Genomic DNA, 16,907 nt, shown 5'->3' on the forward strand with positions numbered 1-16,907 from the left:
GTTTGAAACCACAATAGTAAATGTAGAAGAGTGACCAAAACTGTAATTTTGATTATTTTTGTGTGTTATTTCCTTAGCGAGGAAATGAAAGGTCTTCTAAACCCAGAATACTTGGAGCATGATGCTTAGTAAGTGTACTCACTTCCCTTTTTTCATCCTATTTTTTGAAGTTTTGTTTGAATTCCAGTATTGAACATTGGTATCCTTTCCCTTCTCATGTTTTAGTGCAATGTTCTCTCACCTTATGGAAACTGCTGAACCTTGGTTTTCCACATTTGAACACGATGCTCAGAAGGTAAATCATTTTATTAAAGGGATACTGCGTAATCCTTACTGAAAGAATTGATCTAAATTAAGTAGATATTACATAACATTTCCTTTCACGATGGATAGGTTTCTGAATTTTAGAAAGATACCTAGTAGTAATACATATGTCTACAATCAAATGCAGTTACTCCAACTGCTGACCATGTGCCTTGAATTTGTAAGAATCAGAGTTGGCCTAATGAAAACCAAGCAATAGGCCTATTCAAAATTAGGTGGAGGACTAAGGAGAAACTTAATATACGTTGCATCTTCCTTGTGGTTTGGTTTTCATGTTCGTAGTCTATTGCTATCAACAGCTTTAGGAGTTAAAGGAGTTAAGTAGCAACAGGATTGGCCATGGTTAATATGGGCTAGATATGAAAGATAAATGTATTGAAAGCTGAATTATCTTGAAACGCACAAGACCAGAGCTAGTCCAGATATCTGGATTTTTCTGTGTAAACTGGAATTTTCAGAGAACAGGCATGATCAATTTAGTCTCTTCTGATATCACATCTGCTGTTTCAGATTCCTCTTCTCCCATTTTTTGCTTGACCCCCTCCAATCTGGCTTCCATCCCCTTCAAGCCACAGAAACCGTCTGCTCAAATGTCACTAATGATCTCCTTTTTTCCAAATCCAATGGCCTCTACTCCATATTAATCCTCCTTGACCTGTCAGCTGCCTTTGAAACTGTCGACTACTCCCTTGTCCTGGAGACATTATCCAGCCTCGGCTTCACTGACACTGTCTCTCTGGCTACTTGTTCTCAGTCTCTTTTGTGGGCTCCTCCTCTGCCTCCCACCCCTTAACTGTGGGTGTCCCTCAAGGTTCAATTCTGCGTCCCCTTCTGTTCTCCATCTATACCCAAACCTTTGGAGAACTCATCCGCTTCCATGATTTCAACTACCACCGGTTTGCAGGTGATGCCCAAATCTACATCTCCAGCCCTGATCTCTCTCCCTCTCTGCAGTCTCACATTTCCTCCTGCCTTCACAAATCTCTACCTGGTTGTCTTGCCTTCACCTCAAACTTCACATGACCAAAACAGAACTCCTTATAGTCCCACCCCATCCCTGCCCTTCCCCTGATTTTTCTATCACTGTAGACAGCACTACCATCCTTCCAGTCTCACAAGCCCTTAACCTTGGTGTGATCCTTGACTCCTCTCTCTTATTCAGTCTATCACTAAGTCCTGTTGGTTTAACCACTGTTCAACCATTATCCGTAAGCTACTTGGCTTTCCCTATCTGTAATTTATTTAATGTCTGTCTCCCCCATTAGATTGTACCAGATCTTGAGGGCCAGGACTTTATCAGCCGACTCTGTTGTATTCTCCCGAGCACACAGTACAGTGCTGTTCACACAGTGGGTGCTCAATAAATACATTTTGACTGACTGATTGATTGTCTAAGATCATTTGCAGTTAGTCATGAAAATAACCAGTAGCCTGCAAGTCTGGGATGCTTAAATCCTAGAATGAACACATGGGCTAGAATAATAATAATAATATTAGTCCGAGCACACAGTACAGTGCTGTGCACACAGTGGGTGCTCAATAAATGCATTTTGACTGACTGATTGATTGTCTAAGATCATTTGCAGTTAGTCATGAAAATAACCAGTAGCCTGCAAGTCTGGGATGCTTAAATCCTAGAATGAACACATGGGCTAGAATAATAATAATAATATTAGTTAAGCTCGTACTGTGTGCCAAGCACTATCTGCTAATTGCATCCCTTCCTTCACCTCCAGTTAAATTCTAATCAAAAGGGAAACCTTTGGTTGAGGGTTAATAATAAAGGAAATATGATAGTGTACACTGTACTGTTATATTAATAATGCAACAGTGAAAATATTTGGTTGCTCTCTTGATTTTTTTTTATGTTATGTTTTAACTGTGAACATATGGCAACACTGATGATCAGTGTGATCAACCCATTGTTATTTTTGCATATGTCCCTTTTGGTGAAAAATTTGCAAATTTTGATAAGCATAGCTCATATTTCAAGATTAGAATATTTGGTATACATTGCTGGTATGCTATGGTTAATTCCTTGTATGTTAGTATGATTGATTGCATTCCAGTGTATTGCTGTCTCTTTACTCCATCTTTTGAGAAATGGCATGGCCAACATATGCCATTCATGCAATTGGCCTAGGTGATGAAGTCTTCAATCAGCAATATGTCAACACACTACATTATGTCAGGGTTGTTGAAGTTGAGACCTGCATTAAAAGAACAAGTGACGAATGACTGTATGTTTTGGAGTGTAACTTTGCATTCTTGGCAAGTGGTTAGAAATGGTCATAGACTGCAATGAATATCAAAAACTATATTGAGACTGAATTTTGACACATTGACATACCTGCCTCCTGATTAGTGCTCTACCCAAGTAACATAACAATTTGACATGTGATTTGCTCTTAAACAGTAAACTGGTAATTCATTCTTCAGTAGTGCCTAAAAGCTCAGATATGGGAGGGAAAAAAAGTAAAAGTGTTCACTAATGTTCATGACTAGTTCTGAATTTTCTCATTTAAATAGATAAATATGAAGGGCTGTAGTTTTTAACCATAAAAACTACTGTAAACCAGGTGATAATTCAACAATTTAGCTTCCCTAGCTTAGAAAAACAGTGTACTCGCTGAGTCATGAAGTTAATGAAAACCCAGTGAAAAAATGTTCTTTTCGTCTGAAGCACCTAGCTCCAACTCCAAAGCCTCTGTGAACCTCCTGGAAAAGGCAATAGACAATTCTATTCCTGATTAGATCAATGAGTGGTATTTATTGAGAGTTACTATGTGCAGAGCACTATACTAAGCTCTGGGGAGAGGACAATACAAAAAGAATTGGTAGACATGTACTTGCCCACAATTAGGTAGTGAAATCCTATTGTTCCCTTAATTATCCTGTCACATCCGCATTACATTTTCTTCAAAATTATTTTAAATGTGCATTGGTTGAGCTTTTCATTTCATTTTTCAAGATTTAAGATTTCAGAATATATAGTATACTTCTTAATGTCATCCTCTCCAAACATGTACTGAGTGTGTTTCCTTTGGACATGACACTGAAGTTAGTATCACAGGGTATACGTAATATGGAAGTGTGGATGTTAATCACACTTCTTTGGGAATGACCACATAGTCCATAAAATTGTAAATGTTCATGGGTTTTGTGTTAACATATGTTTTCAACGGTCCATTTTTATGTTTACACTGTTAGTCTCTGATTTTACTGACACAATTCTCCCCTGGTTCTCCTGTTATCGCTCTGAGCGCTCTTTCTTGTTCTCTGTCACTGATTTCTCTTCTCTTAGCCCTCCTGCCCCCCAGCTTCAAGGCTTATTTCTGGATCTCTTTCTTTATTCAGTTCTTCAAGGAAGTCAGCTTTTGCCTCTAGGTTGACCCCGACCTTTCGGCTCGGCTACACTCTCACATGTCCACTTGCCTCTAGGACTTCTCTAGGTGGACGTACCACCAGCTATAACTGAACACCTATTCTTCCCCAATCCACCCAATGACTTTCCCATCATAGTTGACACCACCTCCCTCCTTTCTATTTCTGAAGCCTGGAGCCTTCAAGCTTTACTCTTTCAACTCTTACATTCAGTCTGCATCCCATTTTTTCTGGCAAAACGTTTCCTGATCTGCCCCTTCATCTTTGTTCAAATGACCATCAGACCATGACCTTGGTCCAGGCAGTTGTCGTATTCCAACCAGATTGCTGCTTGTCTCCTTTCATGGTCTCCCTTATTGGTCTCTAAGTCTCTTCCCTCTCCAGCCTATACTTAACAATTAATAATAACATAACTGTGACATTTGTTCTCATCATCATCATCATCATCATCAATCGTATTTATTGGGCGCTTACTGTGTGCAGAGCACTGTACTAAGCGCTTGGGAAGTACAAGTTGGCAACAAGTTGTTCTCCCTGCTGTGAGCCCCATGAGGGACCTGGCTATCTTGTGTTTACCCCAGAGCTTAGTACAGTGCTTGACACATAGTCAGCGCTTAACAAATATCACAGTTATTAGTATTGTAGGGTTCAGGAACTAATGGCTCTTGAGCTGTATCTGGCTTTCCTTGATGCCAGATGTGCCTCGTGAACATAAGTGCCTTCTGCAGTTGGCCATTGAAAGTGCTTAGTACAGTGCTAAGCGCTTAGTACAGTGCTCTGCACATAGTAAGCGCTCAATAAATATGATTGATGATGATGATGAACGCAACACCTTTTTTTTCCAACCCTATAGGTTCTGGGGCAAGAACTGGTTGGCCTGCTCTGCCCCTTTGACACGGAAAGGTCAGATTGACTCCGTTCTTTGTTCTCGGCCAGCAGGATATGGTCCCCGTCTGGCCCGAGACCCGTGGGGTTCCCACTATCCTCACCGGATGCAGGCAAGCCAGAGCTGCTCTTAAACCTTGATTCCTGGCACCTGCACAAGCAGGGTCACTACTGAGGTGGCCAACCACTCCAAGTAGTCAATCAATTGTATTTATTGAGCGCTTACTGTGTGCAGAGCACTGTACTAAGAGCAGACCCCTTGCTGTGCCCGCAAGCGCTGCTTTCCTCTCCTTGCCTTTACCCCCCTGCTCCTCTTCTCTTTAATTGGTATTGCTGGTTTCTGTTGTATTTGTATATTTATATTGTATAGATCACTCTTTTTATAAAGTGCGCTTCGTTGCATGGGGAGGGGGATTTGGGGCTTAGGCGAAAATGGTAACCAAAATGAAGAAGAACAGTGTAACTAAATGATATGCGACTTTATCTTTGGTGGATTTTTTTCACATTGAAATTACCTCCCCTTGTAAATGTGTCACATTTATATCTGTGAAAGAGCCCAGGTTTGGGAGTCAGAGGAAATGGGTTCTAATACCGGCTCTTCCATTCCTCCGCTGTGTGACCTTGGGCAAGTCACTTCACTTATCAGTGCCTCAATCAATCAATCAATCGTATTTATTGAGCGCTTACTGTGTGCAGAGCACTGTACTAAGCGCTTGGGAAGTACAAGTTGGCAACACATAGAGACAGTCCCTATCCATCTGTAAAATGGGGGTTAAAACTGTGAGCCCCATGTGGGACAACATGATTACCTTGTGTCTACCCCAGCGCTTAGAACAGTGCTTGGCACATAGCGCTTAACAAATGCCATCATCATTATCATTATTATTATTATTCCACTAGTCTGCTGAAATGAAGTCAGTAGTCTACTTTGCTTCCCTCACCTGTAGTTTATTTTAACATGTGTCAGGGATTGTGTCTACCTATATCATATTAAACCCTCTCAAGCACTTAGTAGAGTGCTTTGTACACATTAAGCGCTCAAAAACTATTGTTTCATTTGCTAAGTATTATTGATTGAATTTTATACACTGATTGCTCATTTTGTTTTGGCTCTCCTGTAGGAAAATGTAGTCAACCTTTGCCCTAAAATGAAGTTCCTTTAGGGGTTCCTAACTGGTGCTCTCCTACACATGGGAAATCCATGTAAAAGAAATCCAAATGATATGGCAATATTTCCTACAACTTCTAAAGTGATTTCACAGGAAGATTAAGTCGTTTATATGTAAGCAATCATCAGCATTACCTCTAGTTACTTATATTTGAGAGATTTTTATCATAAGAATTCCTAGCAGAGGGAAAATACTTTTAATATAGTTTATGCTTGCAATCCTTACTAGCCACACAAATGCACCCATGAAGCCCCAGAATAATAGGCAACATATGCTGTGGATATAATGACAACTCATGAATTGAAATTGATCTTATGATTTCAGTAAACGAAACGTTTTTACCAACTTCATTAAGAGTCAGTTCCTGCCAGAGATTTGCGAGAGAGATTATGCTTCTTAAAAAAGTGTAATTTATCCAAGACTTCTAGATGATGATTATCTTTTGTATTTGCTGAAACCTATAGAAAATGGTCTAAAAACAATGCATAGACTGTCCTCCTACCTCAGACTAATTATTACTCAACCGTTACATTAAATCACATGAACAGAATTTGTGATGCTTTAAATTGGACCTTTTTTTCCTAAAGATGGTATATGTTGATTTTTGACGAGATTGGCATCTTACATTTCCAAAAATACGATTTTAGAATAATTAGAATGCCACAGATTCTATTTCAATTTTACCCACATATGCCCAATTCTGTTAGCAATGTCTTGTCTTAATGCAAATGCAAGATTTTTAGAAGTTACTATAAAGCCTTATATGTATGTCACTAAAGATAGTAGGAATAGGCAGATTTGGAGATTGTTGCTTAATAAGGATTTTCAAGAATATGAAGTTTTAGAAATAGCAACATGTATTACTTCAATAATGAGAATACACTTTGGCCCATTAATCTCTTCAGAAATACTTTCTTCTATAGGAGGCTTTCCCTAATCAACTTTTTCTCCTTCCCAAGTCACATCATCTCTGCATTTTTGCACCACCATTTCTGCGTTCCCAACCTCCAATCTATTTTCCCTCTTCTTTGGATTCCCAGGATTGGGATGGGGATGGTTGGGAGTATAGTAGTTGCAAATAGAGTCCAAAGTCTCTAGAGTCCTGAGAAGGAGTAAAACAAGATGGGGATGGCTAAGGTTATTCATTCAATCGTATTTATTGAGTGCTTACTGTTTGCAGAGCACTGTACTAAGCACTTGGGAAGTACAAATCAGCAACATATAGAGTCGGCCCCTACCCAACAACGGGTTCACAGTCTAGAAGTTTATGGCGCAGAGAAGAAAGATTAGCAAATGGTTGTTGGCCCAGTACTCATTTTATAGACCAACTAATCAATAGGTGACCCAGTTAGCTTTCAACACTTTGTTCAAGGGCTTTTTAATGGCTTCAGAAAATGTAGCAAACATTGTTTCAGTAGATAATGACTTAGTGCAATGAAAGAGGAATCGGTCATGAAATTAGTTTATATTGGCTCTTTTGCATTAAATGTTTTATTTGCATTCCACGGCAGTCTGAAGTCAGATGCACTTTACGAAATAAAGTATTAGATTATTAGAGTTCTGTAGCCACCTTTGGAATGGGACAAAAGGTTTATTGATTGCATTCTGGTGACACTCTTCTGTAACTGTCAAGCTTTTTCTAGAAATTGGAATGTTTTCAGCTCTTTGCCCACAATGCTTGATTCATGTAGGTATTCCCTTTTAAAACTCAAAACGATACATTAAAAAAAATTATTTTTAGGATTGTATATGGCCTTTGTGAAATCATCCATTTCTGATTTTTGATTTGGTCTCTAGGAAAAGGACGCAATGATGACACCCGTCCCATTTGCCAGGCCTCAAGACTTCGGCCCATCTATTGCTATTGTTACGAAAGTGAACCAGATTCAGGATCATCTGCTGAAGAGACATGATATTGAGTTATACATGCACCTGAACAGACTAGAAATTGCTCCGCAGATTTATGGACTGTAAGTATTTAAACATATAATTTGTTTAATGTTAAATAAGGAAATATTAACCTCACTTTAAATCACGTACCAAAATTTAGGTAGAAACATGCTTCAGGTTGTATCACTATCTTTTTATTTTTTTCTTGCAAAGGTAATGGACAATTTCTGCAGTGTGGGTTGTGACTTCACAATACATGTGTACGTTTATTACACTTTGATAGCATTTATTAATATTTCATTTTAGCTTGGTGGCCCCAGCTTTCCAGCATTCTAAAAGTGTGAGGGATCTTCATAGTTGTTTGGTGGGGGCAGAAGGGGACTCAAAACAAGTCTTCCGGGCCAGAGACCGCACACCAGTGTTGAGGAAGCAGCCTGGAAGGGAAGTTTGGTAATGAGTTCCCACCCCCAGCATCGCTGGGAGTCGTGAAACCCACCCTTTCTATGATTCATTTTGGTTGTGGGAGGGGAATTCACAACCGGTTTCTCAGTAGAGTCCAGTAAGCTAGCAACTGCAAACTAAAATTGTTTATTAGCTTAGTTTGGAAAGAAGCCAAATCAAAAATACGCCTTGAATATTATAAACCAACTCATTTCCTGTATTTAATCTGTGATTTCACTTCTGTGTTTGGAGTATTAATCCTCCTTTATAGTGTAAGCTTCTTGACGGCAGAAACTGGATTTCTTACTCAGTTATGTGCTCCTTAAGTGTTTAGTGCATTCATTGTCATATTTATTGAGCGCTTTCTGTGTGCAAAGCAAGTGTTAAGCACTGTTTTGAGAAAGTACAATCTAACAAGTACAGTGCTCTGCAAACAATAAGCACTTAATAAATACGATTGAATGAATTACCCCTTATCTGAAAAATTAGCTCAGCAGAAGATTTAGGAAATAATAGCCCTGAATTTTACTGTAGCAATTGTGTACCTTGTACTTCTAGATCAGTGACCATTTTGGGAGAGTCATTCATGTCATTTTTAAGGTCATGTCACCATATCCATAAGAGGAGTGGATTAGTGTTTTTTCTCTTTATCCTTTAGTGGTCCAGGGAACATGTCTGCCAACTCTGTTGTATTGTACTCCCCCAAGTACTTAGTGCAGTGCTCTGCACATAGTAAGCACTCAGTAAATATCATTGATGGTGATGATGGGGCCAAGTTGGGGTGGTGGGGGACTGTAACTAGTAATTGTAGTGGTGATAGCTTTAGAGGAAACTGACACTACTACAGTTTTAATTTTTCTGTTCAACTATTTGACGATAGATTGGGCTTAGGAAGGTAAGGAATCACATGGATTCATCTTATCATGGCTTTTCACTGTTTCCTAAACAGATACATTGTTTAGCAAGGAATCTGGAGCCAAATAAATAATACCAGATTCATTTCTTCATATAGGCCTTTAAGTAAAATTCATCAACCATTTTGTCTTCTCATAAATACAGCAAAAATAGGTTAGAACAACTTCAAAATTTTTCCAGGTAATCCCTCAATCAATTATTGAGTGCTTACTAAATGCTTGGGAGAGTAAAATATAGCAGAATTGGTAAAAATGTTCCTTGCCCTCATGGAGTTTACAATCTAGCCAAGGAGACAGACATTAAAGGAAATTATGAACATTTCCCTATGTAATAATAATAACTAATAATAACTGTGGCATTTGTTAAGCGCTTCCTATATACCAAGCGCTGTTCTAAGCGCTGGAGTAGATACAAGGTAATCAGGTTGGATACAGTCCTGCCCGCCATGGGGCTCACAGTCTTAAACCCCCATTTTACAGATGAGGTAACCGAGGCACAGAGAAGTGAAGTGACATTCCTAAGGGTCACACAGCACACAAATTGCAGTGTCAGGATTAGAACCCAGGCCCTTGCCCTATCCACTATGCCATGCTGCTGCTGCATTGTGGGGGCATAGAGTGGGGTGGATATAAAGTGCTTAAAGTAATAATAATAATGGCATTTATTAAGCACTTACTATGTGCAAAGCACTGTTCTAAGTGCTGGGGAGGTTACAAGGTGATCAGGTTGTCCCACAGGGGGTTCACAGTCTTAATCCCCATTTTACAGATGAGGGAACTGAGGCACAGAGAAGTTAAGTGACTTGCCCAAAGTCACACAGCTGACAATTGGGGGAGCCGAGGCTTGAACCCAAGACTACTGACTCCAAAGCCCGAGCTCTTTCCACTGAGCCACGCTGCTTCTCTTCTCATGATGCCTCTGAAGGATGACGAGAGCTCCAGTCTCATCACCGACAACTAGGGAATCCAAATATCATGCCCCTTTGCCAGTGGGCAAAATCAGGGTTGGGTAGCAGCCCCGATCCCGTTCGATTTATTCCCTATGGTGTCATGCTGGAGGATGCAACAAGAATGCTGGATTCAGGTGTTAGAATTGGCTTTTGCACCCCAGGGAAACTTTTCCACCCTAGCAGATTTCGTGCATTATTCAAAATCCCAAAAACTAAATGCAGATGTCACAGTATTGGGCAGGGCCTAAAGATCTTGGGCTATGCCAGCATTTAGCGAATGGCTTATCTTGGGATTTTATACATCGTGACCGTTCTGCTTGTATCGTTTCCCCCTCACTGTCTTTTACTGCTCAAATTCAGTCTAAGTCCAGCTGGTCTTTCCCCTAAAATGTTTCACACATTCCCTCAGTGCTCTCCACCTTTATTACTATCTGCCTGATACAACTTTCATCACGTGCCTTTGTCATTCCCCTCTTCACTCTCTTATAAATGGCTGTATATTTCATCTTTCTAAAATGCCACCCAGAATATAACATTTATCTCCTAAAGAACTTCCAATGGCTACCCACTGCTGCTTACATTAAACAAAAACTCCTGGCTTCAGGCCTCTCCAGCTGTCTCCCTCTTCCCCATGTCTTCTTCCATAGCAACGCCCAACTTAAGTGCTTTGTTCTTCCAAAGTAACCTCCTTCAGTAAACACCAGGAATGTGGCCACACATTGCCACAGAGGATGGACAAGACTGAGAACATTTAAAGAAAGGACCCCAACAAAAGTGAATCCATACATAATAGATAAGGTGGGCGATAGGATGGCCAAACTAGGAAGACGGAGGAGCTGGCTTTTTAGGAGGGTTTGAATCAATCAGTTAATAAAGAAGATAGGAAAACATGCATTCTCCCACGTTGGCCAACTTATGTCTACTGTCTCTTTTTCTCTCTATTTGTTAATGGTTACTATGTGCCAGATTTTGTACTAAGCCCTGGGCAGATACAACATAATCAGGCTAGACACAGCCTTTTCCCACGTGGGGCACACTGTGTTAATCCCCATTTTACAGACGAGGTAACTGAGGCACAGAGAAGTGACTTTCCCAAGGTCACACAGTGGTGAGCTGGATTGGAACCCAGGTCCTCTGACTCCTCAACTTGTGCTCTTTCCACTAAGTCGTGCTGTTTCTCCCCAGGAGATCCAAGCCGTCACCAAAACCTGCCGGTCTCAGCTCCGCAACATTGCCAAGATCCGCCCTTTCCTCTCCATCCAAACCGCTACCCTGCTAATTCAAGCTCTCATCCTATCCCGTCTGGACTACTGCACTAGCCTTCTCTCTGATCTCCCATCCTCGTGTCTCTCTCCACTTCAATCCATACTTCATGCTGCTGCCCGGATTATCTTTGTCCAGAAACGCTCTGGACATATCACTCCCCTCCTCAAAAACCTCCAATGGCTACCGATCAATCTGCGCATCAGGCAGAAACTCCTCACCCTGGGCTTCAAGGCTGTCCATCACCTCGCCCCCTCCTACCTCACCTCCCTTCTCTCCTTCTACTGCCCAGCCCGCACCCTCCGCTCCTCCACCACTAATCTCCTCACTGTACCTCGCTCTCGCCTGTCCCGCCATCGACCCCCGGCCCACGTCATCCCCCGGGCCTGGAATGCCCTCCCTCTGCCCATCCGCCAAGCTAGCTCTCTTCCTCCCTTCAAGGCCCTGCTGAGAGCTCACCTCCTCCAGGAGGCCTTCCCAGATTGAGCCCCTTCTTTCCTCTCCCCCTCGTCCCCCGCTCCATCCCCCCGCCTTACCGCCTTCCCCTCCCCACAGCACCTGTATATATGTATATATGGTTGTACATATTTATTACTCTGTTTATTTATTTATTTATTTATTTTACTTGTACATTTCTATCCTACTTATTTTATTTTGTTGGTATGTTTGGTTCTGTTCTCTGTCTCCCCCTTTTAGACTGTGAGCCCACTATCGGGTAGGGACTGTCTCTATGTGATGCCAATTTGTACTTCCCAAGCGCTTAGTACAGTGCTCTGCACATAGTAAGCGCTCAATAAATACGATTGATTGATTGATTGATTGATTCCCCCTTTAGACTGCAAAGTCCTTCAGGTCAGGACTGTGTTGATTTTTCGTAGTTTAGTGCTTTGCACAGAGCCAGTACCCGGTCAGTATTGTTGAAGCTGATGCTTATATCTTTATTAATCAGTCTGGATTTGCCTCTCTGTTAGGAAGAAGGCTATAAAGGAATACATTAGATTAGAGCAAATGCAATTTGCTATAGCTTCAGAACGAACCACACTGCATACTACCACTGGTCTTTGAGTGCTTTGGGATTTTAGCCAAATTTAACATTTCTTGACTGGGGGAGTTTCGCTCCAGAGCAAATTAAATCCCGTCCACCTCTGCAAGCAAAAAAACACGGGGCATTCCAGGGTGTTTTTCTCTGCTTTGACCAAACGTAGCCTGTCACCTCCGACATCCCTGTTGGGATTCCTGCTCACTTCTCCCAGGAAAACACAAAGTAGGTGGGGAAAAGTGCATAAGTGACACAGAATGAAGAGGGAGTTGGAAAATGAGGACTTAGTTGGGTAAGGTCTCTTGGAGAAGAGAAGACAGAAAGAGAAAGTCAAAAATGCAGAGGTGAGACCAGGAGGATCAGAGAAAATAATGACTAGTAGTTGTTGAGGATGGAAGAGAGAAAGCATCATAGAAAAGGGAGGAATTAGCTACCCCCTTACCTTTTTCTATGGTGTGGGAGAAGGTAAAAAGGATGAGGAAGGGAGGAAAGTCTTGGGGCTGATACAAGTTATTCAGGTTGGACATAGTCCCTGTCCCATATGGGTCTCACGGTCTTAAACCACATTTTCCAGATGAGGTAACTGAGGCACAGAGAAATTAAGTGACTTGGTCATGGTCGTACAGCCGATAAGTGGTAGAGTCGGAATTAGAACTCGGATGCTGTTACTCCCAGGCCTGTGCTCTTTCCACTAGGCACATTGCTTCTCTATTGCTTTTCTAGCCTTCCAGTGCGGTACGTTTCACGGGCTCTGACTTCTTGATCGTAGTTAACGACTATTGCCTTGTCTTCATTTTAAAATATCTGGAATAGGATGAGTATACTAATTGCAATAGCCATGTAATTAAGTTTAACTTGAGTTTTAGCCTAAACCTTTTGCTCTGTGGTATATGAGTGGATATATAGGTATAACTTAGTATATATGTATTAGTGTTAAGGCCTATCATTGTAAAAAGAACTGCCTGAGGTTAGTAAAGCTAGAGGAAAAATGACATAATCCTCTTCTAAGATTTCTCTCCCAATTCTGGACCTCCCTGTCCCCAAACAGGTTTAGGGGAACCATCCAACTCTCCCCTACAGTTCCCTGATGGGCATGGCCCATTGGAGAATGCCCTTGTAATATATAAGGCCCAGTGCAGCCCTGGACTGGCAGGACAGATCCATACATTCTCCAGGAGGCAAGTTAGCTGGAAAGTCACTGGGATAGTTCCTCCGGTGCCACTCCACCGAGGGGAAAAACGGACCCTCAAGGGACAGCATTTTGTCTACCCTGTATCCAGAGGATCTCAGGACCAGAAATCAACCTAGGAACCTAGAGTAAAGAGTCCAGAGGATGAACCAGACAAAGGGCCTGACAACAGAAAGGCTCCTGTATATTTCCCCATTGCTGTAGGTATTATGATCCCTCGGGATGAAGGGTGTTGAACTTTATAGCCAATGAGACAGGACAGTGTTTCTCACCTTAAAAAGACTCCCTTTAGGGATCCCCAAAAAAGCTTTTTTGCCTTCTCCAGTCTAAAATGTCCTGGCCCAAAGAAATTACTGTGTAATTATATGTCATTATAAAGGTGGCTTCAAAACAAGACAATTTATCCAAGAAGAGGTCTGTTTCCTTTCTTTAAGCGCATCTTGGTAATTATTTAGTAAATCACCTTGTTTCTTAGCCATTTCTTTTCATCTCTGTTTTTATGCTTTGGGGAGAGGGACAATTATTTTATCTTCAACACATTTGTTGATCATGGGTTATTTTCTGGAGAATCCAGGGTTCCACCTTATCACTTAAATATCTTGTAGAAACTAGATCTGGCTAAATAATCACCACTGAGGTTACCGTGGCAAAAGAAGTGCTAAATAATCACAAAAATATTTCCTTCATACAGAAAAGGATTTTAATATCTTGTCTTTTTAAAGTGGCATGGTAATTAGACAAGGGCAGTTTCTAATGCAAAGGCCAACAATTGATGCTTCAGTGCATTGCCTTCTTAATAAAGAAGTCGGCGTGGTTTTACAATCAGTGTTTGCTTGAATTACCATCAACCTATAGCTTGAGTAAATTATAACACCAAATGGACTAGTCTACATGTAAAACGTCATAAATTAGTATACACCAAATGGAAAAGGAGAGTGTGCTTGCCCCGTGCTGTTCTTTCTCAGAATAACTAGAGTCATATGAGAGAAGCAGCGTGGCTCAGTGGAAAGAGCGCGGGCTTTGGAGTCAGAGGTCATGGGTTCAAATCCCAGCTCCGCCGCTTGTTAGCTTTGTGACTTTGGGCAAGTCACTTAACTTCTCTGTGCCTCAGTTACCTCATCTGTAAAATGGGGATTAAGACTGTGAGCCCCACAATCGCCTGATCACCTTGTAACCTCCCCAGCGCGTATAACAGTGCTTTGCACATAGTAAGTGCTTACTAAATGCCATCATTATTATTATTACTATTATTATGAAATATGTTGCAAAAATCAAGCATTTTTGATATGTTTTATTTTAACCACAGCAGTTCCAGCAGAGCCAAGGAAGCAATTATTAAACAGAATTGAAAATGTACCAAAGTAGTCGATAAGCCAATGGCAATGTGATGATATTGCAATTTCTGTAGGAAGAGGAGTATATCTTACATGCATGTTTATATGAAGAGAGGGAGTATGTAAAACTCCAAATAGTGCCACATATCATACATAAATATCCAACTCTGGGGTTAAATTTTCTATCTTTAGCTTGCCTTTGGTATCTAAGTGAAGTTAAAAATAGTTTTCTCCTTGAAATCTACTTTCTGATATGATACCAATTAACCTTGTTTAAGATGGGCAGAAGCTTAGCACCTGTCCTATTTTAAACTGCTTCACTTGCCTCCTCCCCACAAACTTATTTTTAAACAAAATTTCCTTCCACGGTGGGGGGGAAGTTAAGTCTTAATGCAGTTGCAGTTTCCTAAAACATGAATTTCAAAACCTTATTAAAAATCACATCTCCTCCAAGAGGCCTTCCCCGATTAAACCCCCTTTTAGACTGTGAGCAGCCCACTGTTGGGTAGGGACTGTCTCTATATGTTGCCAACTTGTACTTCCCAAGTGCTTAGTACAGTGCTCTGCACACAGTAAGCGCTCAATAGGTATGATTGATTGATTGATTGATTTCCCCTACTCCTTCTCCTTTCTGCTTCACTTATGCACTTTGCTCTGTACCCTGTAAGCACTTGGTATTCACCCCACTGCCAACCTACAGTACTTATTCACATACCCATAATTTATTTTAATGCATATCACTCCCTAGAGTTTGTAATCTCTAGGTGGGCAGGGAACATGTCCACCAACTCTGTCATATCCTACTTAATTCAGTGCTCTACACATAGTAAGTATTCAATAAATACCATTTACGGAATGTCTGTGTCCAGTCAATGTCTTGGGCAGAACCATTTTTTCCAACACTACTTTCTATTGTATCCAAATAGTTTGGTAGAACTCTCCCAAATACCCTAATAGTGTTTTAGTTAAGATATTGATTATGGCACTACTTAACCTACACATTTATAGGTAAGTGTGCTTACTATAACTCTTTAATACATTCTTCCAATTAAAAACCTTGGTAGTGTTTCCTCAGAAGAATAATTGTCATCATCATTATTATCATTATAATTATTACTGCTACATAGTATACCAAAACACCAAGGCCTGAGCTCGTGTTTTCCCAACCAGGTATATATCTCAGTTTAGGGTCAGGCCTAAGATTATGTTCTTTTCCAAAGTAATTGAAGGACAGAAGTATTTTTTCAAATATCTTCCTTTAATTCCATTTTTAATTATTACATTTCTTTGAGGCCCTCCATCGTTACCTGTTCCCATCTACTGTTAATCCTATTTGTGTCCCTAATTGTGGTAGTAATAGTAGTGTTTGAGTACCATCTGAGTGAAATGCACTTATTAAGCATTTGAGAAAGCACCGCAAAAATAAAACATGTAGTCCTTGTTGTCAGGGACTTTACAACCTAATGGGCAAAATAGATATTGAGAATATTTACAAATACAGGGAGAAAGAACAAAGTACCCTAAGCGTGTCGATGAAACAGTTTTCCTGGTTTTTACGTGTTCTTAGTGGTCTGATGTTTACAAACCTTTGGGGCACATCTCCCGTCTTTTCTGACTTTCCTTTCTTCAATTTCCTCGTAATTTCCTTTTAATTCTAATGTTTGAATTTTATTTTAATACTTCCTAATGATCCCCATTTCTTGCAGGAGTGTAATGCAGACCATACCTGACTTCACCTGCCTTTGCTTTTGAGCTGTAGTGTGAACTGTTAGACCATGAGAGCATTCAGGCCAATTACATACATTTTAATAGTGTATGAAAAAGAGTAGATTTAAGAATATATCTCATATCTATATCTGTATACATATATGTACATCTTCCTATATAGATAGTTATAGTCTAGATAAGTATATTCTCAGTATTTCTAATGCCCTAGTTATTCATCCTAACATTTTATACACTTGGAAGGAGTATCTGAATGGGTTAGTTGATTTGGGAGTATATAGTGTTATATCAAAAGACTAATGTACCTAAAAAAAGACAGTATCCAATCATTGAAAGCGGTATTATAAGACACAGTGTCAGTAAATTAATGTAATGTCTTTTGTTAACCTTGTAAAAGATT

General features: G+C 40.4%; 1 protein-coding gene across 9 annotated transcripts in view; it reads left to right on the top strand.

The window, feature by feature from the left end:
* The window catches only part of TBC1D5 (TBC1 domain family member 5), a 498,550-nt gene that overhangs the window by 311,195 nt on the left and 170,448 nt on the right, over positions 1 to 16,907 (top strand). For all 9 annotated transcript variants that reach the window (XM_038759929.1, XM_038759928.1, XM_038759927.1 and 6 more), the window contains 3 exons: positions 78 to 128; positions 226 to 295; positions 7,560 to 7,732. In XM_038759929.1, coding sequence (XP_038615857.1) covers positions 78 to 128; positions 226 to 295; positions 7,560 to 7,732 — 294 coding nt within the window. The remainder of the gene's footprint in view (positions 1 to 77; positions 129 to 225; positions 296 to 7,559; positions 7,733 to 16,907) is intronic.

The sequence above is a fragment of the Tachyglossus aculeatus genome, chromosome 2, assembly GCF_015852505.1.
Source record: "Tachyglossus aculeatus isolate mTacAcu1 chromosome 2, mTacAcu1.pri, whole genome shotgun sequence".
Classification (NCBI taxonomy): domain Eukaryota; kingdom Metazoa; phylum Chordata; class Mammalia; order Monotremata; family Tachyglossidae; genus Tachyglossus; species Tachyglossus aculeatus.